Source organism: Sus scrofa, chromosome 14 (genome assembly GCF_054392235.1).
Source record: "Sus scrofa isolate SSC_HxYL_T2T_F1_AM1 chromosome 14, Sscrofa_HxYL_maternal_Yorkshire_Landrace_v2.0, whole genome shotgun sequence".
NCBI lineage: Eukaryota > Metazoa > Chordata > Mammalia > Artiodactyla > Suidae > Sus > Sus scrofa.
In genome coordinates this window covers 112,263,125-112,285,576 of record NC_139396.1, presented here as the reverse complement: position 1 = coordinate 112,285,576, position 22,452 = coordinate 112,263,125, and the positions used below count along the sequence as shown (strand labels likewise).

The 22,452-nt window shown below is 43.1% G+C and overlaps 1 protein-coding gene across 4 annotated transcripts in view; it reads left to right on the top strand.

Annotated features, from left to right (window-relative positions):
* The window catches only part of ERCC6 (ERCC excision repair 6, chromatin remodeling factor), a 77,123-nt gene that overhangs the window by 972 nt on the left and 53,699 nt on the right, over positions 1-22,452 (top strand). For 3 of the 4 annotated variants that reach the window (XR_014827504.1, XM_084996495.1, XM_084996496.1), the window contains exons 2-5: positions 4,467-4,899; positions 6,999-7,119; positions 9,314-9,428; positions 14,457-15,165. Coding sequence is in view for 2 of the 4 variants with exons in the window: in XM_084996495.1 (XP_084852621.1) it covers positions 4,481-4,899; positions 6,999-7,119; positions 9,314-9,428; positions 14,457-15,165 (1,364 nt within the window). In the remaining 2 variants the exon portion in view is untranslated. The remainder of the gene's footprint in view (positions 1-4,466; positions 4,900-6,998; positions 7,120-9,313; positions 9,429-14,456; positions 15,166-22,452) is intronic. The other variant, XM_084996497.1, reaches the window with a different exon arrangement.

Sequence of the window (22,452 nt, the reverse complement as noted above, 5' to 3'; positions counted from 1 at the left end):
TTACACAATAAATGGAGTCATTATTATCTCCTTTAACTCTGATATTCATGTAAAATAAAATCAAAACTTCTGCTCCAGCCTTCTTCCATTTTTCCAAACACACCAGCTCCTACCAGCCTTAGAAATTACACATGCTGTTTCTTTGCAAAATGTTCACTTTTGGCCTGTTAACTCCTCTTTATCCTTCAGATACTGGGTCAAATATCACTTTATCAAGAGGCCTCTACACCTCATGCCTAACTCCACATTGTCATTTAGCCTCCTCTGTTATTTTGTCATACAGAATCCTGTACTTTCCTTTTACAGCAGTTATTATAATTAGATTTGTGTGTGTGTCTGTGTTTAGTTTAAATATGAATACATATTTATATATGCAAGTGTATATATGTATAGATTTCATAAAATTCATGTCTTCCGCAAGAGACTTTAAGCTCTTATGGGGACAGAAACTAGTGAACCTGGTACATTGCCCTGTGTAATTGACTCTCAATAAATACTCATTGAATGGATAACTTGTTTCACTTCTGAAACTCTTTACCTTCTGATGAAAACCTAGTTTTCAACTTCTATTCCCAGGAGACTTGCTCTTTGGTCTCCAGTCACTCTGCAGGGGGTTTCTTGATACCTTCCTTCCTATCTTATCATCCTCCCACCCACCTTCCCTCCCTCTTCCAGCCCCTTCTGTCTTCTTGTGTTATTGTTGTTGTTTAATATACCCATCTTGGACCTCAAGGTCAGTTACTTGAACTATTCTCCTTTCAGCATCTTTACCCCATGCCCCATATCTTTTTGTCCTTCTGCTACTTCTGCGCTCAAGACCCTCAACAGTGGCATTTCCCGTGGGGTTGTAATTACTGGAAGAGCCTGCACGGCCTTGGGGGTTGTTGACAGTCTATGGTTTGGGAGGACCAACCTCAGGTAAGCCCTCCACACCCATCACTTTTTTTTTTTCTTCTACAGTTTATTTATTCTGGATTCTTACTCTTCTCCAACCCCCATCCCAACATGATCCCCTGACTCAGGAAGTGCCCAAACCTCCTACCTTACAGGATATTTTTTTCTGTGGTCTATGTCACCTTCTGTTCTCGGCACTTACAAATTTAGCTACATTAGGAGTCATCCTTTTGCCAGAGTCGGAAAAAGATGTGTTGTGCCTCCTGTTTACTTCTGTACTTGATCTTTCCCTGCTGCAGTCCCTTAAACCACTGCTGTGTAGGTTATTTCCCTCCTCCTTGCCAGCTATTGCATCCTGTAGTTTTTCTTGACCTAGTTTTCTCCACCAACCCATGATTATTTTATCCCAGCCATCTCCTTGCCATCGCCAAGCTCCTTAAGGGTTAGGCCACCCACTTGTGGCCTTGATTTCCTCATCTACTCACTTCTTAACTCACTACAGTCTGGTCTTTGTCCCCTTTCTGCCACTAAAACTTCTTTTACTAAGATAACCAGTGACTAATTTCCAAATCTGCTGGACCTTTTCTAGTTTCCTTCTAAACTTGCCATATTATTTTCCTTTTTAATTATTCCCTCTTATTCCTTTCTATTATTGGAAGTTTTAACATCATTATTTCAACCTTGCTATTTTACTACAGCATTATTACTTAATTTTTTTTTTTTTTTTTTTTTGGTCTTCTGTTGCATATGGAAATTCCCAGGCTAGGGGTTGAATTGGAGCTGTAGCTGCTGGCCTACGCCACAGCCACAGCAACATGGAATCTCACCTCTGTGACCTGCACCACAGCTCACAGCAATATCCGATCCTTAACCCACTGAGTGGGGCCAGGGATGGAACACTCATCCTCGTGGATTCTGGTCAGATTTGTTTCTGCTGCGCCACAGGGGGAACTCTGTATTACTTAACATTATTGGTTGATTTGTCTTGATAAACTGAAAAAGAGATCCTGGTGTGTATATATATATACACTCAGGTAAGAACAATGAAAACAGTGTTGTTAAGTTCCAGCTACTATGAAAGCTCTGAACCAGAATCCTGCTTTCTGTTGAAAATGATAGAATGCCAAGCAGATCCTTCTGTAAATAACCAAAAAGACCCAAATGGAGGAACTTTCTTACTCTGCTATTCACTTAACCTTTTCAGTGTCAGCCTTTCTTACCCTCTAAAAGGATCCCTGCTTCCTGATAGAAACTTGAGATCCCTGGGGCTGTTTACTCTGCTGGGGCATCGACATCTTGTCCAGATTTTCTCCAGAGCCCAGATTTCATCTGCCTGCATGCTGGACACATTGCTGGCAGCTTTCCCCCAGCTTCTCCCTGCTTCCCATCTGCTTCCTTTCCGATTCATATTTTTATGCCTGAATTCACCAGTGATTCAGTTGTCTAGACCAGACTTGTTATTTTAGACTCCTCTGAACCTTATTACTTCCTTTTAGCATGTATTCTACATGTCCTGTATATCAGATCCTGGGTCACGTGTTCAACTCTTAGTTCATATATATAGTTCAAATATATGTATATATATATATATTATTATTATTATTATTTTAATGGCCGCACCTGCATATGGAAGTTCCTGGACTGGGGTCAAATCAGAGCTACAGCTGCAGGCCTCCACCTGCAGCCATGTGGAAATACATGCTGAATCTGTAACTGCAGCTAGTGGCAATGCCGGATCCTTAAGCAGCTGAGCAAGGCCAGGCATAGAAGCCGCATCCTCACAGAGACTGTCAGGTTCGTAACCTGCTGAGCCATGTTGGGAACTCCTCATATGTGTTTTTGTTTGTTTGTTTGTTTGTTTTGTCTTTTTGACATTTCTTGGGCCACTCCCATGGCATATGGAGGTTCCCAGGCTAGGGGTCTAATTGGAGTTACAGCTGTCAGCCTACACCACAGCCACAGCAACACGGGATCCGAGCTGCGTCTGTGACCTACACCACAGCTTATGGCAACGCCGGATCCCCAACCCACTGAGCAAGGCCAGGGATCGAACCCTCAACCTCATGGTTCCTAGTGGGAGTCATTAACCACTGAGCCACGATAGTAACTCCTCCTCATATGTGTTTTTGAATGCCAGTCCCAACACTGTCCCTTCCTCTGTGTGCACCTGGCCTCTTGTCTGGGCCTCTTCTACAGACCTGCCCTGCTGTTTTGTTACTGCTGTGCCTTCCCTAGAGACCGAGGCGCTCAGGGCAGAATGACATTAAGTTCCTGGCATCTTTATTTCCCAGTGCTTGGCCTCTGGGATAATATTATTTAATGAGGAATGAGTGGGGCTTCTTGGGGGAACTTGTAGTCATTTCATGCTGAAAGAAACCTTATATTATTCAGTTAAATAAAAAGAAAGGCTGCCACTTTTTTTTTTAAATAATGTATTTAAATATGTTTATTAGATGGAGCTATATGGGCAATGTGGCAGACACATTCAGGGAGTTTCTGCTTAGTTGGAGTAATAACGTGAAAATTCCCCCTTATTGCTCCCTGTTCTTCTGCTTCCCCCTTCCCAGTTGCTGCAGGTTTAAAATGTATCTCCAGATCATTTTGAGTGCATTCTAACCACATGAACTGGATACACATTTTTTTTTTCCCAATAGAAATGCTTTCATTCTATAGACCTTTTTCCATTTTACTTGGCTCCTATGTGAATATCACTGAAAATACCTAATGCCCTTTTTAAACTGTTAAAAATACGCTACAGTAAATATCCTTGTGTATCTGTGAGTATTTCTCTGGAATAAATACCTAGTAATATGCATTTTACATCTTAGATGTAATTTAGACGCTGCTAAATTGCCTTCCAAAAGAATCTTATGAATTTACATTCCGAGCATTGTGTGAAGCTGATGCCTTTCTTGTGTACTGGATAAGCCATTATGTTTTTGCCAGCCTGATGGTGAGGAAATTATCATGCATTGAAATGGAGTTATTTTTGAGAATATTTTTATCTTCCTCTGATTCTGATTTGAATGATGCTATCTTTATCTCTTGTTCAGAGTTTCTATTTATTAGAGTAAATGTTCAACCTAAAAGTTTCTAGAGTCAGGTTTGTACAGGATCTCTCTCCTCACATCACTGAATCTGTGTGTTACGGTTGATCGTGTCACTGTAATGTAGGTCATTTGTGTCATAATGCAGTGAAGAGGCTAGATTGGCAAGCATCAGGGAGGTGACTTCAGCTGATTCGGAGAAGACTCCATGGGCATCACTCAGGATTTCTTAGCTTGGCTACCCCAGTGTCCTTTGTTGATGGTACTGCATTTCTTCTTCCTCTTCTTTCTCCTGCCCCCCCTCCCCTTTTTGGTTAATTTTTCTTACTTATCAGAACTCAAGAAGTTATATAGCTTATGCCCTTTTAAGAAAAATAGTATTGAAAACTTGAATTTAGGTAATTGGAAGATTACTTCTTGATCTTTTGAGCCATCAATCTGCTTTAATTATAAAATATTTAAGAAACCAAATAATTATCAATTCTATGTAACTGAAGAGCTTACTGCAACATTTTTTCTTTTTAGATAGCCTTCCGAAGATGCCAAATGAAGGAATCCCCCACTCAAGTCGAACTCAGGAGCAAGACTGTTTACAGAGTCAGGATGTCAGTGAGAGTGAAGAAGCGACAATCAAGCAGGAAAATGGTGTCGGTGTGGAGCTGGGGGAGAGCCTCCTGTCTTCTTCTGCTGACGGACCATCCTGTTCCGCTGAGGGGTGCCCTGCAGAAGTTCCGAGGAGAGGGCCAGCCCTCCTGCACATCGATAGACATCAGATCCAGGCAGTGGAGCCCAGCGCACAGGCTCTGGAGCTGCAGGGATTGGGTGTGGACGTCTACGACCAGGACGTGCTGGAGCAAGGTGTGCTTCGGCAGGTGGACAGCGCCATCCAGGAGGCCAGCCGCACAGCCCAGCTTGCTGACGCGGAGAAGGAGTATCGATCAGTCCTGGACGACCTCACGTGAGTGTGAACCACTTTCTCTCTGTAGGGTTTGTATGTATGTATGATGGTGAGACTCAGACAATAGCTATGAAAGTTTGGAGATTTAGAGAACCTTCAACTGGGGGATGGAGTCAGTCAGAATGGTCCTTGACCTTGTGTTTGAACCCCGGCCCTTTCCCTCAGGAACATTGTACACAGGAGTTAGGGTCTCAGTTCAGTTCACAGCAGTCTGTTTAAGTACGAGGCCCTGGAGAGAAGTGCTATTCTCGGTGCCCCAGATCTCACAGCGTGAGCACAGAATGGTTCTCAGGAGAAGTGTTCCTCAAGTGTCAGTGGGTGCTACCTGAAATACCGGGAACATACCTGCCCCTTCACCTGCCTCTTCTTGTCCCTAAGCCAAGGGCTGTCTTGTTGGTTACAGTTCTAGAAATGATGCGAACCGACTACCGGCTTTCCCTTTCTTCCATCCTACTTTTGACTCCATGAGGAGAGATGAAATCCCATGGAGAGGTCATTTGTGTTTTAGATGAGAAACAGACCTGGGCCGTGTTGAGAATGACACATTGGTGGGGAAGTGGGGGAGCCCCTGGACCTGGTTTGGAAAAGAGGGCGGAGGACTGAGCTCGCTGCTCTCCATGGCCAGTCTGCCCTCCCTTGGCCAGTGTTCTCAGCAGTGTCAGGTGAGCATCAAAGAGCAGGGGAGAACTGGGTGGAGGGATGGTGCAGGCTCAGGTAGGAGTAGCTGGGGAGAAGGGCAGGGGGGGAGGGGAGGGAGGACTGTGGAGCACTTGGCTGCCCCTTGGCAGAGCTGTGGTACAGGTGGCTGTTGGAGCTTAAAGGACATGTTTTCTGCTAACAGTTTTCTGGTGTGTTCTTTGGGCCCCTCGAGTAACAGCTGTTCTCAGATATTTATAGTCTGACCTTCAGGTGTGAGGACCTCGATTCCTTGTGGTGAATATACCTTTTCCATTTGACCTCAGAAATGTGTCTGCTGCTTGCAGAGATGACAGTGCAGGGCGCTGCAGAGTCACAAGGCAGGCTGACACTGGACAGATGGTGGCACAGGGTGCTTAGACTGCCAGTAACTTGCATTGATGACGTCTTTTTTCCTGAAATCCATGCAAATTACGCAGGAGTAAAGGTTGAATTTGTGTTTTGAAAATTGGGAGTTATAATTTCGTGATGTCCATTTTAGGAGCAATGTATTATAAATTGATTTTTTTTTCTTTGCACTACAAAGTGTAATATGACAGCAAGTAAGTTTTCTAATCGTGCAGAAGACAAGTATTGTTACAGATTATCTGACCTATATAAGAAAGCGTTTAAGTGTTTTTAAGGAGTCCCTGTTGTGGCGCAGTGGAAACGAGTCTGACTAGTAACCATGAGGTTGTGGGTTCAATCCCTGGCCTCGCTCAGTGGGTTAAGGATCGGGCGTTGCTGTGAGCTGTGGTGTAGGTTGCAGACCTGGCTCGGATCCTGCGTTGCTGTGGCTGCAGCATAGGCCAGCAGCTGTAGCTCTGATTCGACCCCTAGCCTGGGAACCTCCACATGCAGTAGGTGTGGCCCTAAAAAGCAAAAAAAAAAAAGTATTTTTAATACTTTTCCAAACTTTAGGAGACTTCCTTCATGGGCTTTAGACACCCACATATGGGTTGTTGGTAATGGGTAGGCTGTGCGAATTTGAGGGCGGGGGGGTGTATGGGAAATCTCTGTACCTTCCTCTCAGTGTTGCTGTGAACCTAAAACTACTCTAAAGAATAGTCTTAAAAGTTTGCATTTTTTTAATATAAAAGGACAATTTATTGCACATTGTTTTTAGAGTCTGTTGAATAAAGTAGACCCTTAAAATGCTTGTAGAATGAATGAATCCGCTTGCAACTGGAATGAGCTGATTAAAATTAGTCAGATTAAAGAAAAACACAAGCAGTTATCCTAGACTTCTAACAACCCTTCAGGTTCTCTTTGTGGCTGGAAAGAATATGCATTCTGGTTTGGTTTCTTTTGTCTTTTAGTTAATCAGAAATAAAAGGGACATATTTTTAGCATTTCTCTCTTTATATTATCCTATAAAAAAATCTTACCAGAGTGGAAAATAGACATTTTCTCTTGTTTTTCAGGTCATGTACAACATCCTTAAGGCAAATCGATAAAATTATCGAACAACTTAGCCCTCAAGCTGCTACCAACAGAGACATCAACAGGAAACTTGATTCTGTAAAACGACAGAAATACAACAAGGTGACTCCAAATAACACATTGAGCCTTGCTTTTTTTTTTTTTTGTCTTTTTGCTTTTTCTTGGGCCGCTCCCGCGGCATATGGAGGTTCCCAGGCTAGGGGTTGAATCGGAGCTGTAGCCACTGGCCTACGCTGGAGCCACAGCAACGCGGGATCCGAGCCATGTCTGCAACCTACACCGCAGCTCATGGCAACACTGGATCGTTAACCCACTGAGCAAGGGCAGGGACCGAACCCGCAACCTCATGGTTCCTAGTCGGATTCGTTAACCACTGCGCCACGACGGGAACTCCGAGCCTTGCATTTTTGAAAAAAATCATTTTTTAGGCCCATGTAATATTTAGGAACCAGGTATTCTGAAAAGTACTTGTAAGATGTAAAGCAAATTTACAATAGAAAAATTTGAATTCCTTTAGTGTATTTCTTGGCTGTCTCCATTTAACATCCTCTGTTTAAAGAGTGTTTTTAAAAACACATATACGCATGTACCTGTAGATACGTAATTGAGAAAAGTTCTTTTTTCGCCTCTGCATGCCTCCTCCTCGATGCTTTCATAGTCTCCCTTGCATCACCACTGCCTTCCCCCAGCCTAGGTTCCTATTTGGCATGCCAGCCTCTCATGCAATCTCCATGTCTCGGGTGGACATGCTCTTTTTTCCTGCTTAGCGCCTGCTTGTGCAGACTGTCTACACTGTGTTTCCTGTTGATCCAGCCTTTGCCCCTCACCCACTTGTTCTGAGGGGCTGGACTTGGGTGTTACATCACCCACCCACCCACACTGAGTGGGTCTGTGCTTAGGGTTGTAGGACCTGAGGGCAGGGAATACTTGCTCTTAGGACATTGTTTTTATGAGGTTTGAAACATTTTTGTAATTTGTGTACACTTGGTGAAAATATATTGCAGTAGGTAGAAATGGTGAGTTTTGATCATTTTGTTGCTGCTGCTCTCCAAAACGACTGACAGCCTTGTGCCTGCAGTAAGTACAGTCTTCACAAATCTTATTCAAGCTCTGCTTGTGGGGAAGTGTTTAGAATCAGTTCCTCCTTTTGCTTTCCACTCACTGGTTCATTATCTTCACCATACCGTCTTCTTTCACTTGACCCCACAGTACAGCCCAAAAATCAGAGCTCACGGTGGCTTGAGGCAGCCAGTCTCTCCAAAGCAGAGAGGGGACTGTTTGGCCTCTGATGGGAGCATGTGAATTAATGTGCACCTTCTGTGACTTTGGGCTCCTGGTGGCCTGGGATTTCAAGGAGTGGAGAGGACCAAACTTTAGGCCTTTTTAGGTACTAGGCTAACTCAGTTATATATTTCTTTTTTTCTTTAGCAGCTCTTTGATGTTTTGAGATAGATTATTCCGAGAAAGAGGCGGTTTTCAATGAGAGTAGATTATTCCGAGAAAGAGACTGTTTTCAGTGAGAGTTTGCTAAGAGAAAACCTGCAAGAGACTGTGAATTATAGGTCTTACAGCATGATATTTATAATTGAGATGTCTCCTTGCCCCACATTCATGTCTAGTGTTTAAGTATTCTTGGCCTTGGGAAGAAGTACCAGCTACCATAGGCCTAGTTAACTGGGGAGGTCCTAAGGATGGCCCGGTATCTGGGCTCTGGTGTTGTAGAGGGAGGCAAGACAAAGAGGGATCTGGGGTGGGCAGAGTGAATGGGTGTATCAGAATAGATTTTCCTTTTAAAGCTTTGTGCTTGGGTAGGATACTATAGAGGATAGCCGTAAATATAGTAAGTTACCAAAGGGGACTGACATTTTCAACGGCTTGAACATTTATGTTTATGTTTCTTATCCCCACAGCCTATTGACCTCATAGCCCAAGCCTGCTGAGGTCAGAAGCAGACACATTTAGTGATTTGCTCAGTGTGTAATGGGGAAACCAAGTAGAGCAGTCTCACCTCCCAAGCCAGTGGAGCGTCAGTGCAGGTGGGCTTAAGTGCTCAGGCGTGTGGAGGGCTGTGCTGCCAGGTCAGGAGAGTGGCTGGGGACAGGGATGCTGCCTGAGGGAAAAGTGGCAGCTGCTCCAATAAGATTCTCTATAGTAATAGTAGCATATGGAAGTTCGGTTTTATTTTGATTTTATTTTGCTGTTGGTTAAAGTTTTAAAATTTTGTGATAGTTGTCTTTTGTATTTAGCATTCGGTCACCACATTGCTGTTTTCTGTATTCAATATTTATCCCTCAAGGAACAACAGCTCAAGAAGATCACAGCAAAACGGAAACGTCTCCAGGCCATCCTTGGAGGAGCAGAGGTACAAGTTGAAATAGATCATGCCAGTCTGGAGGAGGAGGAGGATGCAGGTGAGGATACTGGGAACAGCGTCTTTGTTCTAGAGTTGATACCTGGTGCCGCTAGTCAGTGGAGGGTGTATCTCCAGTCTCAGCCTGAGTGTTGGGAAAAATACATTTGTTTACTTAGTGTCAAAACAGATATAGGAAAATTTTATTCTCTGTGCTGGTAGAACCAAATCTCTTTTAAGTCTTATGGGGTTTCAGAAAATGATAGTAAATTTTTAACTCGGTCCGATACAGGCTCCTGGTGCACGTTTAGCATATGTTTAATAAATTGGAATTTTTTGGGGGGGTTCTTTTTGCCATTTCTGGGGCTGCTCCTGTGGCATATGGAGGTTCCCAGGCTAGGGGTCTAATCGGAGCTGTAGCAGCCAGCCTACGCCAGAGCCACAGCAACATGGGATCCGAGCCGCGTCTGTGACCTACACCACAGCTCACAGCAACACCGGATCGTTTACCCACTGAGCAAGGCCAGGGATTGAACCCACAACCTCATGGTTCCTAGTCTGATTCATTAACCACTGAGCCACGATGGGAACTCCAATAAATTGGAATTTTTAACATTCTTGTTTTGGAGCGGGCTAAGCCTGGGGCATGTAGAAGTTCCTGGGCCAGGGATCAAGCCTGCGCCTCAGTTGTGGCCTGCCCTCCAGCTGCAGCAATGCCAGATCCTTAACCCTCTGCACCAGGAGGGAACTTCCGAAATCTTAACATTCTTGTGTAATTAATTTCGTAAAGCTGCCTAACATTTTGATTGAATTTCATTTTGTTGACTCAGTATCATCAATCAACATTCACAGATTGCTTTCGTATATGTTTTTTGGGGGACATATTTGGCAGGCTTTCCAAGCATCAGCTCTGTTAAGAAAAGGCACCTTAATTCAGGTTATATACCATGGCCATAGTTTTGTATGTATCACTGCCCTGGATGGACAGCTTTTGGAAAACCTTTTGGGAAGACGCATAAGCTCTGAAACGAAGTGTCTTTGTAATCCAAGTGTGTGTGTGTATTTAGAAGTTACTGGTAGCTGTTCAGTTATTTACTACCTGAAATACAGATTAAGATTTCTTAGCATTTAAGCCTTTCAAGCAAGTATTTTCTACTAGCCCCAGAAGTCTATTTAGTAAGATAAGAGAATTGTGAAGAATTAATTGAGGTGATAAAATAAATATTGGAGAAATATGCCATTAAAGTTCAGTCTCAGAATCCACTGGGCCTATGACCAGTGCTTTCTGCTGCGGAAATGCCGTATTTCTCATTGATAAAAAAACTTTCATTCCTCTCTGGCTGTCTAAAACTTGGTGCTGTCTTTTACTTCCTACCACGTTCTTTGGTAAAATTTGGCCCAGGATTGTTACTTCCTCAAATTCAAAAGCACCACGAAGGACCCATCTGGAGGTTCCTAGTAATTCGTACTACTTGATCTGGATGCTGGTGTCTGGGTATATTTTTCCTGAAAATTCATTGAGCTGTACACTTAGGATTTTTGTACTTTCTGATGTGTATTTTTCTTCAGTGCACATTTAAGATAAGTTGTGCGCTATGGTATTACTGGCCTACAAGAATGTAGGTTTTAGAAAATGGATTTCTTCCTGTTAAGCCTTATTTTTTTAGGATGTTGGTTAAGGATAAATTAATTTTGCCAGAGATTAATTTCAGCTATTGAAAGAGGAATGATTCTGGATAGTTTTCTTTTTTTTCTTTTCTTTTTTTTTTTTTTTTTAGGGCCGAACCCATGGCATGTGGAGGTTCCCAGGCTAGGGGTCCAATTGGAGCTACAGCTGCCGGCCTAAGCAACATCAGATCTGAGCAACATCAGATCTGAGCTGCATCTGCGACCTACACCACAGCTTACGGCAACCCCGATCCTTAACCTGCTGAACAAGAACCCGAACCTCATGGTTCCTAGTCGGACTCTTTTCTGCTGTGCTACGACAGAAACTCCCTGAGTAGTTTTCTATTATTATGGCATAACTTCCAATTTTAGCTCATCCTTTCAGTTAGTTACCTTCATACATTGGACACGATGCTGCCCGGTAGAACTTTTTTGCAATAATGGAAATACTGTCCGTGTTGTCCATTATGGTAGCCTTTACCCACGTTTGGCTGTTGAGCACCTAAAATATGGCAAGTAGAACAGAAAATGAATTCTCAGCATTAATTTAAATAGCCACGTGGTGACTGCCCTATTGGACAGTGCAGAGTTAACATTTATGTTTTACCTGTGTAGGTGCATGCTGATTATTCAGGTGTCTGTTTTCAGTTCTGCTGTCTTCTGAATTTAAGTCCCTCTGAATGCCGGTATTTGCAGTGACATGGAAACCTGAGATTGCTTCCTTAAGTGCTACCCTTTAATAAGGAAACATGGCAAAATTTCTCTCTACATCACATACAAATAGGTTGGTTTTTGGATGCGTAGATTTGCAGTTATTCTGAAGTTTTGATATGAGTCTATATGTATATGAGATTGTTTTAAGTTGTCATTCTCTTAATTGCAAGTGCATCTCCTGCATTTGTACCCACCTCTTCTCAGGATTTCTGATTTTGGTGGCATGATTGTGCATGGATGATCTTGTGTCTTTACCGTATATATGCCGTTACTGGTGAGCCTTGTCATTTGTGGTATTTTTGTTTCCTGTTGCTGTCTTTTCTGTTCTGCCTAGAGAAGTTCCTTTAGTATTTGTTGTAAGGCTGGTTTAGTGGTGCTGAATTCTCTTAGCTTTTGCTTCTCTGTGAAGGTTTTGATTTCTCCTTCAAATCAGAATGGGAGCCTTGCTGGGTAAAGTCATCTTGGTTGGAGGTTTTTTCCCTTTCATCACGTTAAGTATATCATGCTACTCCCTTCTGGCCTGCAGAGTTTCTGCTGAAAAATCTGCCGATAACCTTATTGGGGTTCCCTTGTATGTTGTTTGTTTCTTTTCCCTAGCTGCTTTCAAGATTTTCTCTTTGTCTTTAATTTTGGTCAGTTTGATTAATGTGTGTCTTGGTGTATTCCTCCTTGGGTTTATTTTATATGGTACTCATTGTGCTTCCTGGATTTGAATGAGTGGTTCCTTTCCCATGTTAGGGAAGTTTTTGGCTATTATCTCTTGGAATATTTTTCCCTTCCCCTTCTCTCTCTCTTGCCCTTCTGGCACCCCTATAATACTGATGTTGATGCGTTTAACATTGTCCCAGAGTTCTCTGAGACTCTCTTCATTTGTTGTCAATCTTTTTTCTCTTTTCTATTCCACATTCGTAATTTCTACTAATCTGTCCTCAACCTCGCTTATTGGTTCTTCTGCCTCCTGTATTCTGCTGTTAGCTGCTTCTAGTGAATTTTTTATTTCAGTTATTGTATTTTGCATCTCTTCTTGTTTAAGTTTTATATCTTGTATCTCTTTGGTCAGTGTTTCCTGTAAGTTATCCATCTTTGCCTCCAGTTTATTTCCAATGTCTTGCATCATCTTCAGCATCAACAGTCTGAAGTCTTTTTTTTCCTGGAGGCTGAGAATCTCCGCATTGCTTAGCTGATTTTCTGGGGTTTTTCCTTTCTCCCTCATCTGAGTTATAGTTCTCTGTCTTTTCATTTTTATAGGTTTTTGGTGTGGTGACCTTTATACAGATAATAGAGTTGTAGCCGCTCTGACTTCTGGTGTCTGCCCCCCTTGTGGCTGAAGTTGGTATGGGGGCTTGCTGTAGGCTTTCTGATGAGAGGGACTGATGCCTGCCCACTGGTAGGTGGAGCTGGTTCTAATCCTTCTGGTGGGTGGGGCTTTGTCTCTGGATGGGATTAGAGGCAGCTGTGTGCCTGGGGGGTCTTTAGGCAGCAGGTTTACTGAGGGGTGGGGCTGTGATCCCACCTGGATTGTTGTTTGCCCTGGGGCTTCTCAGCACTGATGGGTGGGGCCAGATTTTCCCAAAATGCCCACCTCCAGAGAAAGGCATGCTGCTGAATATTCTCGAGAGTTTTGCTTCCAATGACCTTCCCTCACAACAAGCTGCATTCACTCCTGTTTTCCTAGGATGTCCTCCAAGAACTACAGTCCAGTTTGACCCAGATTCCCATGGAGACTTTGCTTTGCCCTGGGACCCAGTGCACGTGAAAGTCTGTGTGCACCTTTTAAGAATGGGGTCTCTGTTTCCCCCAGTCCCATGGAGCTCCTGCGCACAAGCCCCACTGGCCTTCAATGCCAGATGCTCCAGGGGCTTTTTCTCCCAGTGCCAGATCCCCACGCATGGGAGTTTGATGTGGAGTTCAGAACTCTCACTCGTGTAGGTGAGTCTCTGTGAACCAGTTAGTTTCCAGTCTGTGGGGTTCCCACCCAGGAGGTATGGGGTTGTTTATATCACATAACTCCCCTCCTACCTCTTGATGTGGCCTCCTCTTTGTCTTCTGGAGTAGGATATCTTTTTTAAGGTTTCCGGTCCACTTGGTTGAAGATTGCTCAGCCTTTGGTTGTGAATTTTGTTGTTTTTAGGAGAGAAGTTGAGCTCCAGTCCTTCTATTCCTCCATCTTAATTCCATCTCCTGGATGCATGGAGAGTGAATTTATAATGCAGTATTTTGGGAAAAGTTAGTGAGATGTTATCTTTTTCAATAGGAGTATATTAAATGTGGCATGACTGCTATAGTAAATTTTATTCTTCTTTTCTTTTGTCTTTTTTTTTTTTTTTTTTTTTTTTGTCTTTTTTGGGGCCGCACCTGTGGCATATGGAGGTTCCCAGGCTAGGGGTCTAATTGGAGCTGTAGCTGCCGGCCTTCACCAGAGCCACAGCAATGTGGGATCCAAGCCATGTCTGTGACCTACACCACAGCTCATGGCAACACCGGATCCTTAACCCACTGAGCAAGGCCAGGGATCGAACCTTCAACCTCATGGTTCCTAGTCAGATTCGTTAACCACTGAGCCACGATGGGAACTCCTCTATTCTTCATATATAATATACTTTAGTACATCAGTGATTTTAACAAAATATATTGAATAAATGCATATATCCATTGTTCTCCTGGAAAGTATGTGCTTCTGCCCAACATGTTGTCATCCTTCTTTCAGAAGCAGGGCCGTCCTGCCTTGGCAGCATGCTCATGCCTGTGCAGGAGGCCGCTTGGGAAGAGCTCGTCCGCACTGGCCAGATGACACCTTTTGGTACCCAGATCCCTCAGAAGCAGGAGAAAAAGCCCAGAAAACTGATGCTCAATGAAGCATCAGGCTTTGAAAAGTATTTGGCAGATCAAGCAAAACTGTCTTTTGAAAGAAAGAAGCAAGCCTGTAATAAAAGAGCAGCTAGAAAAGCTCTGGCCTCAGTCACTTCTGAGCCCAGCTCAACACGCAGTGAAAACAAACCGGACAAGAAAGGCACAGTTCTCTTGAAAAAAGATAAGCGCTTGGAGAAGCGCATAAGGAAACTCCAGAAGAAGGCCCTTCAGTTCCAGGGGCAAGTGGGACTGCCAAAGGGAAAGAGACACTTGGAGTATGACATGCGGCCCGAGGCAGAGGGAGCCTCTGAGGGTGAAGAGTCGGAGTACTTGCCCTCGGAGGAGGAGCCACAGGAGGCGGCGGGGGCCGACCTCTCCGAGGATGAACGGAGGCGGGTGCTCAGTCACCGGAAACGGCAGAAGAAAGTCACAGTGCAGGACATTGATGATGACTTTTTTCCAAGTTCTGGGGAAGAAGCTGAAGGCACAGGAGGGGGTGGAGGAGGTCGGAAAGTAGCAAGATGCCGAGACGATGGAGATGAAGATTATTATAAACAGCGGTTAAGGTCAGTCTGCGGGCATTGCACTGCTTGCTTTAGGCACACGTTCATTAATGAATAAGCATTCTAGTCCAGCTTAATATATTAGACCCCCAAAGCTGGACTTCCTACAGCCTTAGCCTGCTAGATCCATCAGGTGTTTCTTCTTCTAGGTTGTCATTCAGATTTGGGGGCAAGTCTAAGAAGAAGAGCTCAGAGGTAGGACTGGGGCAGGAGGTATGCAGAGGACTAAAGCAGAAGCTGTGGGCCTTCACCAGGAGAGGGAGTCCCTGCCATCACGTTCAGCAGAAGGAGGAGGTTGGCCTATGTCGTGTATGCTGGGTGAAAGTAATTTCAAAGGAGCCAAGATGTAGGCTGTAGTGTATGGAGGAATAAGCATGCTCTCCTAAATCCCTCCTTCCTTGTCTTGAAAAGGTAGTTCTCTACAGAGGTTAAACCATATCGTGCCCAAAATGGGCTTCCTTCTCACTGCCTTTGTTTTTATGCCAGAGACTAGATTTGGCTTATTTCCGTGACTTTGTCAGTATGTGATATAAGTAAGATAGAAGGAAAGTGAACATGTTTGTTCATGGAGTCAGCATTTCCTGTTGCTACACGTTTTCTGTGAGCCCAGAAAACCAGCTGTGTCTCCACCGTGTCTCGTACACCTGGATGTGGCACTGTTCAGGTCTCAAACTTTGGCCTACTGAGAGCACCGAGAAACTCAGAGGGATGTGGGCATCTGCTTAACAGGTTACTTTTTTTTTTTTTTTTTTTTTTTTTTTTTTTTGGTCTTTTTGCCATTTCTTGGGCCGCTCCCACGGCATATGGAGGTTCCCAGGCTAGGGGTCTAATTGGAGTTACAGCTGCCAGCCTACACCACAGCCACAGCAACACGGGATCCTAGCCACATCTGCGACCCACACCACAGCTCATGGCAACGTCGGATCGTTAATCCACTGAGCAAGGGCAGGGACCGAACCCTCAACCTCATGGTTCCTAGTCGGATTCGTTAACCACTGCGCCACGACGGGAACTCCCCTTAACAGGTTACTTTTTAAATACATGCTCCCAGGATGGCTTTTTCCCCAGTCCTCAACAGTTTTTTCTTGTTCTCCAGTGTTAGGAGACCTAGTCTATTGTAATTCTTGTAGCTTTCCACTGGCCTTCATGAAAGACGATTGACCTGCTATCCTTTTCTTGTGTTATTTAGAACTGCTGACACCCTACATCCAGACTGCCATGTATGTTCCCTAACCTTTCAGAAGTAGATGCAGCATAGTTCTTTTCATAAATTATTTGAGAACCTGCAACCTAAATAGAGCTATCACACTCTCACTGAAGTAGTAGCAAGACAGAGTTGAGGAGTGGCTTAATGTTTGTCATCTCTCGTTGCAATTTAAAAGTTATTTTGCACATTTAATATCTGTAAGGTTGTCTGAGGGGTATTGCTCAATACTGTTGAACAGTGAGTGGCATTAGTCTTTTTCTTAACCAGTGTAGAGAATTAATAAAGTGTTAATTTCAACATATTGATCATAAATGGAGTGAATATTCTTCCCATTAAATTGAGTCAATGTTAAATATATTTTAAGTATATCAGTACTTTGATCAAGAGCAATTTATTTTGATTGATTTTTAAATATGGGTTAAGTTTAAATTCATGGCAATAAGTTTTTCTTAATAATGTTAAGATTGTAAAACTGTTATTTCCAAAGCCATAATAGAAGCTAGTTTTTTTTTTTTTTTGCTAAAGTTATAGTAAAATCTCAAATGAATTTTGGAAATATCAATAACTCTAATTACTACCAAAATACTAGCTCTTAAAATTTTATATCTGCAGTTATTAGGGCAGTTGTTAACTGCAGATAGCCACATCAAAGTGTTTATACTACATCTCCTTCGGTACTCTTTGGGTTGGGGGATGTTAAAAGAAAATAAAATGATCAGGATTGAGAAGTATGTTAATATTTTAAAACTGCCAGTCACTCTATATTTTGTTATATCTTGTTTTTGATCTTGGTAGACAGATTGAAATTGCAGTGGTATTCCCTTCAGTGAGGAAAAAGGCTTAAGGATTTCTTATCTTCACAGTGGTTTGATGATGGATGATCAGAATAAAGCCCCATATGCATATATATTACAACATAGAAAATGAGTTTTTCCTAATGGTTAAAATTTAGGAATATATACAGGTTAGGTACCTTTTGAACTTAAATATGTGTTGGTTATAACCCTTTTAATTATAACGCTGTTTTGAACTCTTAGAAGTAAAAGTGGGTGACTCCTAGACATCTCATCCTCTTTATTCTCTCAACTAGGGAGTCTTAGGCCTTTCATTATCTCTAGATTAGTTCTAACTAGGTATCTTTGGTTTTAGCTCAGTGGGAATTTCTTGTCAAGACTTTTCTACAGCCTAATGTTTTTTGGATCTGGGTAATAGCATCTGTGGTCCTGTTTTCTTTGACTTAGCTCAAGGCTTCAGATCAGTCTTGGAAATTTTAACCATCTTTTAAACTGCCTGTGTATTTTGCCTTTCCCACATTTTTATCCTGCTTTCTTCTCCATCCGATTACATTTGGAGGCTGTCTCCTTAGTGGTGTTCCCTGATTTTCATACCTCTGATAATGTACCATGATGGATGAGCCACTTCTTAGAAGCAAATATTCTGTCGGTTCTTATTCATGTCAGTGCTAACAGATCTTACAAAGCATCCATTGTTTTTTATCTTAGTTTTGTGGTGCTTAAATTTCCACTAGAGTATGGCTCTTAGTTGCAAGGTCTTCCTTAAAATCCATTGCTGCTTTAGAAAGTGAGGGTCTGGGAGCTCCAGGAGCCAAACACTTAATAGAAATAACACAGTGTTGAGTGACATGTGTCCATGGTGAGTACATACTTAGCTCATCCAGTCCAGACAGCCTGGGCAGCCCAGAGTGGCCTAGAAGACCAAATGTTTCATTTGTGCACCTTTCCCTGCCAGGTCATCAGAGGTAGACAGTCCTGGTTCCCTCAGTGTCATTGATTCATTTCCTAGTTCAGATATGAGGTCAACCTCATTGCTTGTCTCTGCTCTCACTGCATGAATGTGCATCTCCATTCTAGGACTGGCCTCTAGGGCTTCCTGCAAGGAATTGGCTCTCTTTTAGGGGATGTGGGCATAAATAGGACCTAACCAGTGTGAAGGGAAGAATGAAATTGAACTGAAGTATATGGGGAAGATTTTGTGGAGGAGGTTCATCCCAGCACAGGGTCTGGTATGTAGTTCAGATATGTTGAGGTGGACTTAGGATGCAGGTTAAAAACTCCCAAACTTCAAGTGCATCATTGAACAGGGAAATACCTACTTTGGAGGCACTTTGTTTCCTCAGGGGTCTCATTTGGATTCCCTTGGCTATTGGTGTGGTGTCTGTGGTCTGCAGAGAGGTCTGGTTTCTGAGCTGTCCACTTTAGGACAGGGAGGGCACGAGCCCTCGCCTTGCCAGCCACCTCCCACCTTGGGCAGTGGTAATCTCTTCAGGGGATACTGCGGCCTTTGCCTGCCCTGGGAAGGAGTGCCAGTTCCTTGGTGATGTCTACCATGGCACGGGGTCAGCAGGGGGAAGCGGCAGCATTCATGCCAGCTGTTTGCCGACCTTGAGATACAACACAAAAAAATGTCACCAACTCTTGCCTATTTCCCCAGCAGCGGTGAGCACTGCTTGGGTCAGACTTGGAGGATAGGTCAGTGACACCCTAAGTGAGAGGATGCAATCCAAATAAGTGCTGTCTCCTGCTGGTATGACCAGGGTGAGTGTTTATAATTTGACTTAAACCCATACCCTGAAGCTCGTCCTTCTATTTCCATTTGCCAGCCATTGGTGTTTAAGTGCTAACCTAACAGCTGTATTTCCTTGGCAATGAGCATAGACTTTTATAAAGCAAAGACCCCCCAGGCCATAGGCTCATTCTGCCGAATCACTGGGAGTCCCACCATGGGGGTACTGCTACAAGAAGTGTACATGGGGCTGCCAGGCGGTAATTTAAAAAGGCTTTCCCAGATGATTCTGATGTACTGTCAAATTTGGGAACTACTTGTATAGAAGTTGATTTTTATATACCCTTTTCCTTTATGAGGCTATAGCTTTTAGCAGATTCAGTTTGTATATGATTTTCCCTAAAATCCTCTTTTGTGTACCCTGCACAAGTGTGTTTACATAAGAGAGGGCCTGAGAAGGAACTTAGGGATCAGTTTATTCAGCTCAGTGCTGTATGTAATACACCATCTGGTTCTTATGAGAGTGTGTGCTTCAGAATCACCTGGGGGGCATCTCTGAGGCTCCGCCTAGAAGGGAAGGCACCACACTTGTGCTTTGACTGAGCTCCCACTAATTCTGAGATGAGGTTGGTGGCATTCTTCATCATCCTAGGAAACCTTGTTCCCATTTAGGAAATGGAGGAGGTTAGAATTGTTGGTAGGGGTGTTCAGGTTTGAGAATGTAAGCTCAGCTGTAGCCCAAAGTTAGCTTGGTATTGCTGCTGGAATAAATCAGTGCCCCCCCCCCCACCGCCCCACTCCAGTCCTCAGTCAGTGAAACACAGTAGACTTCAGAAACAGGCTCTTCAGTAGGTGGTGCCTCAGATTATCTGGCACTTCGGGCCAAGCCCCTGAGATCACAGCTTGACATTGACTTGAGTTGGTACTTCCAAATAGTTTGAAGGCATTCCACACTGTAACCCCCACCTTTCATTTCTGAGAATTCCTTGGGTTAAAATAGCGAAACTATGATAATATTAAGATCATATTAAGATTAAACAATTACTCACACCTCTGGGGTTATTTTTTTGGTTATTTTTCTACATTTCATTCCAGTCTTTGATCCCCTGTGTATGTATCTTTCCATTGTTATAATTATAGTAGGCTGTACAGACGGTTTATCTTGGTCCTTTCCAGTTGATCAGCTGGCCCATCATCTCCCTGTGTAAGAGCTGGGATTTGAAGTCAGGACAGGGTTGTGTAAATGTCAGTTTCCTCTCATTTATAGAATTGGGTAGAATGGGCAATATGTAGATATGGCCACAAGGTGGTGCCAAAAATCAGGACATAGCTGCTGCTACCTCCCTGGACTGGAAAACTAAATCCCAACTGAAGCCAACTGGATAATTTAGAGAGATTGGGGGTGAGTCTGGAAAACCTGACAAGTCTGGTGTGGATGGGAATAGAATTTGCCTCATGGTGTGGTGTAACTTGAATCTTAGTCATGAGGCCTGTTGATGCAACTCGTTTTTAGCACATTTTTGACCTTAGAAGCTTTTCTGTCTGTCTCATATTTTACTTTATTTAATGTGAATAACTCCGAGTTAAAAAGATTGGATGGGTCCATGTATTGTGTAAATCGTACAAAATATCTTTTAAGCCTCTGCAAGGCTTGATCATCTGGGAAAACAGTATTTTCCTTGCCCTCTCCCTTGAGCATTGAGGCTTCTGTGGCCAGGGGAGAGTTGGATCCTAATTTGGAGGGTCTGGCTGTATATATGCATCGTCAGTATTTTCATATGCTGAGAGGGGTCAAGCCAAGGGGGATAAACATTGAAAAAAGTCTCTTGAATTTGGAAATTTGGTCCCAACCAGGGGTGGCATCCATGGGGGATGGGAGAAGGTTGTATGAGAACAAAGAGAGCTGACACCGAGTGCTCACCACCTGGCAGTGCTTCACTTTGTGTGGGTCATTGGTTCAGGCTTCACACACCATAGGAGATAGAAACTAAAGCGAGAAAGCTGAAGTCAGCTGCCCAGGATAGCAGTAAGTGGAGAGGCCTGAGGAAGGGCAAGAGGTCTGCTGATGGTTTGAGTCAAGACAGGGTGGTCTGTCAGCATGGACAGATGCAGTGGACTCAGAAGACCATGGCCTCAGTGACTGATTCCTCCTGTCACTTGATGGGCACCAGTGCCACTTTCCTGTGGTCCCATGCCTTGCTTGAAATGCTGCTACAGGCCCTGTGTCCTCGAACCACACACCAGCTGCTCTGTCTCCATTCTGCTGTTCTCATGGAGCCTCTTTTCATCCTTTGCCTAGAGCCCTTCCCTTTGCACTGCTCTTGTCCCATGTTTATCCTGCAATTGGATCTTTGCATGGATTGAGGTCACACTTAGGCAAAGGCCAGATTACTCTGTAGACCTTGATTTGTTTATACATTTTTTTAAAAAGACCCAGGTATCTCTAAAAAAAATTTAATTAAAGTTTAGTCTAGATTTGATCCAGAAACCTAAATTATTTAAAGATTGTTCTTGTTATCAGTTTCTGGGAGTTAATTTCTTTCTCAAAAAATAAACCTGTGTTCTTTTTTTTTTTTTTTTTTTTCTCTTCTAGGAATCTGTATTTTAAAGAGAGAAGAAAAAGTTAACTCCCTTAAGGAGTTTTCTTAGAGAGCATCTTGGCTTCTTTTAAATGATGAAGCTGAGACACAAATGGAGACTAATTCTGCTTCATGCTCTGCACACACCTCTCATCCTCAGCTCCAGTGCATAATTGTTTGCATCAGTCTTAATTTACTCAGTGAGATCTGGACTCCTAACTGAGGGTATTTCATCTGCTCAGATGTGCCAATTAAGTCTGCCCAGATAGACCATAAAAAGGCAGATAAGAAAAGTAAAACACCGAGTATCTCAATTTAGCAAATTAGACTAATCTGTAAGGGATTCTTGGCTGTCTGAAATAGAAAACCTATTGCACTACAGAAATGCAAACTATATTAAATACCCAGCTTGGTGCCTTGAATGTATTTTTAAAAATCAGATTGTACTCACTGTGCTTCTGTTGTAGAATTTCTTGCATGGATATTGCAGTAAGTGGAGCATGATCCCAAGATTTGAATTTCACCCTGTATTAAGAATGATTTAACTGTATGATGTGTGACTTTTCCCCTCATAGTCGCCATAGATCTCGGTGGCCCTTGTGATGTAAAAATGAAAACAGAGCTGTAAGGTCAGTTGTGAATTTCAAGCAGCAAAATATGTGACTTCCTTGAAATTTTCAGGAGGGTGTGTTCATTTTATCAATACATGATCTCAGGCTACTAAGATCCTATTGCAATTCCTATTAATAGGTATACTTTGCCTTTTGTGTGGATTGGTGTAGGCATTTGAGTATAGGCACACCTCCTTTTATCGTTTTGTTTAATCACATTTCACAGATACTGTGATTTTTAAAAATTGAAGCTTTCTGGCAACACTGCCTCAAGCAAGTCTGTCTTTGCCATTTTTCCCATAGCAGATGCTCACTTTGTATCTCGATCCTATTTGTAATTCTCACAATATTTCAAACATTTTCGTTATTA